At 38.5% G+C, this 7,371-nt stretch overlaps 2 protein-coding genes across 2 annotated transcripts; both read right to left on the bottom strand.

Moving 5' to 3' along the window:
• Nucleotides 1–81: 81 nt before the first annotated feature.
• Nucleotides 82–2,134, bottom strand: LOC134813510 (etoposide-induced protein 2.4 homolog). Its single transcript, XM_063821331.1, has one exon. The coding sequence runs from the start codon at nt 2,130–2,132 to the stop codon at nt 1,332–1,334; it is 801 nt and encodes a 266-aa protein (XP_063677401.1). The 5' UTR covers nt 2,133–2,134; the 3' UTR covers nt 82–1,331.
• A 2,659-nt stretch (nt 2,135–4,793) lies between these two features.
• On the bottom strand, nt 4,794–6,986 carry LOC134813628 (uncharacterized). The gene is made up of 4 exons (XM_063821531.1): nt 6,560–6,986; nt 5,606–5,806; nt 5,202–5,461; nt 4,794–4,848 (listed from the first exon to the last, which is right to left on the bottom strand). Exons 1-4 carry the CDS (start codon nt 6,677–6,679, stop codon nt 4,794–4,796), a joined length of 636 nt encoding a protein of 211 aa, XP_063677601.1. The 5' UTR covers nt 6,680–6,986.
• Between the last annotated feature and the right edge of the window lie 385 nt (nt 6,987–7,371).

Here is a 7,371-nt window from a genome sequence, read left to right on the forward strand (position 1 = left end):
TCAGATTTGAGATCATGACGTTTTAAACTAGATCAGAAACTGTGAACATGACATTTTGAACTAGATTAGAAGATATGGATGTAACATTTTAAACAAGATTAGGGCACCTTAACACTGTTAAGGTAACCCTGTAGAATTACATTAATTTGATTTGCAAAATTTTACACATAACAACCACTGCACTACACAGTTGCGCGTGGACACTGCCTTGTGAGTTATTATAACCTCAATATTGGATGTATAATAACTGTGTATTGTTCAGCTGAGAGAATAGTCTAACAAACACTCACATCTTTCGGTGTTAAAACGATCTAAAATGTGAACACAAGGTAAATGTAGATTGCAGGTGTTGTTCACATTATAAAATACTGTTATCATAGTACACAATGCAAGAAGATGTGCCAATAACTGAACTATCGTATCAAGATTTAACTTCCTTGTAGTCAAGCTAACAATCATCAGTAACTTATAATATTGTTTACTTTGTAATTTTACGGGAGCATGCTCAAGAACAACACTAATCATGACAAAAATATCAGTCAATTAAAATTAGGATTAACTATATAATTATAACGGTAAGATCATATTATTTAACAAATTAATACAATTACATTTACTTTTTTTATATTCTTAATAGCAAACAATATACAGAGGCACGGTTTAAAAATGATAAAAACAAATAAACCAAACATAACAAAATCGTGAAACCCCGGAATATATTAAAATTAACAACAAAGACATGTAAATTATCCATGGTATCATACTCAATACTGCACACACACAGGGAAAAAAAGAGAAATATGTGTAGTATTACAAAATGTCAGACGTAGAATTAAGAAATGAGTGACGCTGGGTTACGTCAAACCTTTCTTTTCGAAGAGACAAAACTACGCCCTTCCTACTACGAAAGACTACTCAAAACAATGAAAGTAATATCGTTTAAAATAAAGTCAATGTGCATGTTTTTAAAGAAAAAAGCACAATGACAGAATATATTTGTTTGGTTTAAACGATGTCAGATGATTTCTGACAAAGTGTCAATGTATTTTCAAATCTGTTCTATTATTCTGTGACATGCACTCGACAATCTAATCTTCTACACTGAAAGAAATCGTTCTTCAAAAGCAAAAATTAAAAACGGAAACGTGTTTCTTCCAGGTCAACTAAAAAAATTCTGAGAATCGAGAATTTTATAATTATGAACAATTAATTAATTACACCGTACTTGTAAGTAACCAAGCACACGGTGGTCGGTGAGGCGGATCCACAAACGTAAGTAATCATATTCCACAAATTAATGCGTGCCAGGAAGTTCGGACCTCTGAGATGTTTTATCTACGATTAGTGAAGCTCATGACCCGCTCAGTGACCCATATACTGGGCTTAAAGAGAGGGAGAGGAAAACACTTGACTCTGGATTGGGGTGAGGAGTGATGAGAACTGACGATAAGAACTGGGAACATCAGGGAGAAGAGGCACACGCCCACAAAGTAGGAGTCAGCACACGATATCACCACTGACATTATCATGCCGTACCCTGCAAAGTAGGCCCAGTTGTAGTGCATGTGCGCAATGCGCAGCACTACCCCGTGTCCCTGGTTCATCCAAACGTACTCAAAAGCGTAGAGAGAGTAAACCAGCGCCATGTGAACAACCTGCATCGGGTAACCGACAACTGGAATCAGACCAGTCAAACTGGCCTGTACCAAGAACACACACTGTACAATAACGCTGTATATGATATCCGCAATGAGCTCTGAAACAGAGGAGGCAGGTGAGCGGGACCGTGAGCGCCTGACTGATTTGTAGACCAGGTCAGCTATCTCCTGATACCAGAACACGTTCAACAGTCTGCTGATAAGATAGAGAGGCAGCACCCAGAGTACCCGGAACACTGCTGTCAGTATCATGTCTACCAGGTGCGAGGTTTCGCTAGGTGCTACCAGCAGCACTATCGGCACTATCACCCAGTCAAAGAAGAGCAGAGAGAACATGAAAACGACACCGTTCAGCATGAAACATTGCAGCAGCTTGGATCTGATTTCTGGATCTTGTTTCAGTAGTTTTACAGTCTTGCCCCCACTTACTAGACTGTCCTGCAGCCCCAACAGAAATGCGTGTAAAATATCCATTTTTTCCTAAGAGGAGTGTTTCTGTTAGAAATTTTATGAGTAAAATATAACAAACGTGACACGGATATATTCACCGTCACAATTAACATTGACAACTCAGTACATCGAGATGATGGGAATGGTATCATTGCTATTTCAGCGATCATTCACATCAACAGTCAGCAGTAGTGGAATGTTATAATGTAACTTGTAAGCAGTTGTTGACTGGGTTTATAGTTAAAACAAATATAAATAGTTTATACAAATATCTGGCCGGGAAGCCCAAACTCCCAGGCGTCGGTACTCGGTATCGAACTGAGAACCGTTGTTAAAGTCGAAATGACAAATGCGTTAACATTGTATACTACGTTCTAATCGAAGGCTCAATGGTGTAAAGTTATTAAATTTCAAACATCATATCAGACTAAGCCTAGGATTGTAAAACTTGATACTGAACTATTCATTAAAATGGTATTGCAACACATTTCAGGACACACCCTAAAAGATTTTCAAACTTTCAATTTGATTGATCAGAAGTAAGAATTATACCAAATAGGGAGAGTTTATCATGATTGAGAGCAATAACAAAGAAGATGCTGTCATAAATACATTTGATTGATTGTGAGATCACATGATGATGATATACATCCATCTTTTTACATGTAAAATCCGGATTGGAGTATTATTTATGAGTAGCACTACTATATATAAAAGCGAGACGATATATATATATTATAATATATATATTTATTTTCCGTGCCATTTTACTGACACCACGGCATCAACTTTAACACGACTTTCCGCAAATACCGTAAACAGATATACAACTGAAACTTTCGCGGCGACTGGGTCAAATGTTTTATGGCATTCACAATCAGCATGAAAAAATAAAAAAATGGCCAAAAAAACTAGAGATATAGAGCCAAATTTGGACCCCAAGTGGGGTCAAAAAACGCGAAATAAATAGGTAATAATTATTTTAGTCTCTTGAGTCTTGACACCACTTTAGGGTTAGACGGGTTCCTGCTAGTTGTTGTAATTTATTCTGGGTAAAATTATCTTTTTACACATATAATACATATTTACAAATTATTTAATTTACAAAATATTTACATTCAATGAAAGTAAAAATGTTCTGAATCTACTGGTATGTATCTGTATATAATTAGCAATAAAACTTATAACTTATCTGACATCTGTGTACATCAAAATATCAACCTGTCCTTTAAAACATCTGTGTACTAATCTGATCTATAACAATGTATCTCTGTAATAACTTATAAAAACTAATTTACCACTCTAAAATATAAAATCACTAATTAGAATAATATGATCATAGGGTGATCGTGTTCCAAAATGACTTAAATCCTACACACATTATGACTGATTAGGTACAAAGACTCGACCGGTATTAGCTGGAAAGGTGTGAAAACAACCCGACATTGTGCGAGTTTTATTCTCCAAATATTAAACGTTCAGAGACATTGGCCGGGTATCAAGTTTCAGGCTGCAGTATCTGATCATGATCCGTTCCGTGGTCGGCAGGCGGTTCCCTTTCACCCTGGTCAGTAACCATGTGATCGTGTTCCATCACGTGCTCCCCAGCCTCCTCCTCCTCCTCTCCTTCTACTTCTTTAGTAGGTGTAGAAGATGGAGTTATCAGTTCTCTTGTGGGGGAGGGGTTGGGCGTCATTTCGTTAGTTGGGGTGCATGCTGGGGGAGGGATAGGGTCCCGGTTGAAATGGGGGCTACCAGGCTCACTTAAAGTGAGGACATCTATTGCACTGGGGTTCCCACTGACTGTTCCACTCTTGCCACTCTCCAGCGGTGGGGTCATCATCTGAGGGTAACGGTGTAAGTGGATCCAGAACGATTCATATGATGTTGGAAATACATATTTGTTAAACTATTACTCGATCGAAAGTTTTGAACAATCAACTAAATTAAACTGCAAATGCATAAACATACCTAACAATAAGCACAAGATTAGCAATCCTCGCTGCTAAGCGTCGTTAACTGTCCTGGTTCGCTTCTATCCATGCAGCAGAGTTAGGGTGCTGCTCCGAGAAGGGGGTGACAGTTGAGAAGCTTGTGTGTCTCCAACTGTCTCTTGTCGGAGGCAGGGAGCTTGTTATTCCATCAGTTCCATGTCTTCTGTGTCCTCAACTGCAGATGGGATACGCAGCACAGGCTCATCTACAGGACAAAGGAGTCAGGAGAAAGGAAGTTAGAAACTATCAAGTTACCCTCATTTACACTAACGGCGCGGAGTAGAGACAAAAGTAATGCTGCAAGCGTTGAATTCAAATGTTGCAGAATCTTAAAACTTTTTGGAATTTTGGTGGATCAAATCTAATTTGAGCTTTAAACAATTTATACTGTATCTAACAAACCAGCAGGAAGAACGACATCAAGAGACTGTGACACAATCTCCTCCTCTCCCTCTTCTCCTCCTTCATCAGCCCTATCTGAGAGGTGAGTGATAGATGACCCCTTAAGAAATGTCGTAACGCTCGTTATGTGAGATGTCGACCGGTCTTCAGCGCCTGATTTTACTGAGATTCCGTCCACGAGCTGCAGGTTAAAATATATCTTTTATATCTTATTCATAAAATAAGCATACATTAACAATCTACATATAATATGTGTTATTAGACTTAGTCCTGGCAAACATTGTAGAATTTAGTGGACGAAGGCTAGGTCAAACAGCAGGTCAAGATTAGGTAAAATTATCCAGCTGAAAATTGGAATGGAGAATTGAGATGGAAACTATACCGTGTGTGGCATCTAATTTGTCGACGTTTAAAAAGAGGGAACAATTATTCCATTTTCTAATGCAGTACTTGACTTTTCTTTATGCTATTGAAACCGTAAGAAGATAATACGTCAAGTCTCTTTTCTAAATGCGACAAATATTCAATTCTCTAAATTAAGGTTAATTCTCTAGATTAAGCTTTGATTAAATTTGCTTAAAGATTACTGGCATGCATCCCACTCTTTTTCGAAACAATTTATTCTATCACGAGCCTCTTAGGTATGACCACACTATAATAAACATGCGGACATTGCCACAATATTAAAATGTCAAACCTCTCAACGTCAAACATGTACAAAAGGAAACTCACCCCTCGCTCCGGCACTCTCGCGCACACACGAACAAAGATGGCCCACGACCCCCCCCATTCGCTAGATCGCTTGCTCATCACGTACTCCCTGAAGCTTGGTTTGCCGACACGGTTTACCATTGGGCCAGGCAGATCAGAGGGCTCTATCTTCCGGTGCATGTTGGGCACGTATGTACTGGGTTCCGGCCAATCCAGAGGGCGTCTTGGCATTATCAGACATTTCGGCTGAATTAGGATGCTAAAACTTACACCAGTGTGAAAAGGAGTAAATAACCAAGAAAGTTGATTCCACATTATATAATACATTTTACAAATAACTATTATAAAGCAACAATAACCTGGATGTAAGTTAAAATTAAAAACGCACACCTCTTGTTTGGACGTCAGATCATCAGGAGGATCAAAGAAAATACCCACTCCCTCCAGAGAAGGGTTAGCAGGGAGCTGCGGAGACAACTGACACCTCATCAGTTCTAGCAGCACACCCTCAGATAAAACACTGTAGGGTATGTTGTCGATAGGGTGCGCTGACAGGACTTTGCGGAATTGGGTGTTCTCTAACAACTTTACCTGAGTTATGTACCGATCAGTTAGTACTTAGTACAGATTGAAAAGCAAAATAAACGAAACATCTGGTGGAATGTGCACAAGTGCACTATTGGTTGTTGATCTTAGAATTGTAAAAATATGATCTGGACTATTAAAGTAACAATGCGATCACTTAAATCTAACCTTAAAAAGCACTTGCTATCCCTCCAAAATCGAGATGACCTAATACAGGTAAATACTCTATATTAAATTCTCCAAATTCTAAATCCGGTCCGGCTCTGAACACCATGATATCTCTCTTGCCATGAAACAAGGCTAACCTTGTAAACTATAATTTTAAAACCTACCTAAAACTAAAACCTCAACTGGGCTCTCCGATGTCACCAAACTAATACCAATAAGTAAATTTTATTATTCTCATTTTTCTATATTTGTACTAACAAGTTATTGAAGTAGTGGATGGATGAGGGGGTTTCAAGACACAGGTCACTCTCAAATCCTAAAGATAAGCAGTGGCCTTCGGCACTTCGAAACCTCTTTTCAAACCTCCCCCTGATTTATTTCTTATTGATATTTGTTTGATTGTGCCGTACAAAATAAATATTCTGTTTTATTAAAATATTTGTTTTTATTAAAAATAGCCACATATGTTTCAGTAATTATAGACAGCTAGTACCATTTTGTTCATTTCTAATCTTTTACAATGTCAAATTTAAGCTAATTATAAACTTGAACTGCACGGCCCACATTTAAAAATTTGTTACAATTATTTACCTGTAAGTAATGTGGCAAATCCAGCAGATTGAGGTGGCCCATTTTCCTAATGAGATCCAAGTAACTGCTGCCCTTGGGCCGAGAATTTACAATACGAGTTTGGGCATTTCTCGTGTGCATGATTTTTGAGGAGGTAGGACGAGATTGGATAGTTCACATGATCTACGGTATAGATCTTTAATTGGTGGCTGAGCACGAGTAAATGCCTTTATAGGTGTTGGCTGCTGACTTTGAAGGGATGGTAACCAAATCCATCGTTTTTGAGCATGACATTGAAAACCTGCTTGAACAATGATGTGGCTGACCCTGGGAACAGATGACTCCTTCTGAGGCACATGTTGGTAGTCTGAGTGGGATTTTTGAATGCTTAGCGTATGTGTAAGACCCTCTGAGGTTTTAATTGGTGGAAGAGATCTGTGTCTCTGAATTCTCTCGCTCGGTTACATAAGCTGAAAACTCGTGCTCCTGATTACTATGGTGTGGGTACGTGGTATTGATAATTAATATATATATAGTTAATAGGTAATAGCTAATAGTACTATGTTTAGCAGTATGTACTGAAGGGGTATCTAGGAGTTTCTTGAACTTATAAAGGTACCCTCCCTCATTTAAACCTCAATCACCGGTTCTATCATTCGGCTGAGTCGACCGAGGAGATTTTATAGAACAAATGATTTAGCTAATCCTAGACTAGGTGACACTGGGATTCGGAACCCTCGGACCTTCTGCACAGAAAGCGGATGCTCTAACCACAAGGCCACCTAGCCTCAGTAACCTTAAATGGATTTTAACAGGAAAATATCCAAACCCAG

Source organism: Bolinopsis microptera, chromosome 1 (genome assembly GCF_026151205.1).
Source record: "Bolinopsis microptera isolate Bmic1 chromosome 1, MBARI_Bmic_1.0, whole genome shotgun sequence".
In the NCBI taxonomy this organism is placed as follows: domain Eukaryota; kingdom Metazoa; phylum Ctenophora; class Tentaculata; order Lobata; family Bolinopsidae; genus Bolinopsis; species Bolinopsis microptera.

What these genes read in the sequence shown, in the direction of transcription:
- LOC134813510 (XM_063821331.1), bottom strand. Translation starts at nt 2,132, where the DNA reads ATGGATATTTTACACGCATTTCTGTTGGGGCTGCAGGACAGTCTAGTA.
- LOC134813628 (XM_063821531.1), bottom strand. Translation starts at nt 6,679, where the DNA reads ATGCACACGAGAAATGCCCAAACTCGTATTGTAAATTCTCGGCCCAAG. An exon ending in ATTTGCCACATTACTTACAG is followed by an intron (nt 5,807 to 6,559) that starts GTAAATAATTGT and finishes TACATAACTCAG; the next exon opens with GTAAAGTTGTTAGAGAACAC. An exon ending in TACATGTTTGACGTTGAGAG is followed by an intron (nt 4,849 to 5,201) that starts GTTTGACATTTT and finishes TCCAATTTTCAG; the next exon opens with CTGGATAATTTTACCTAATC.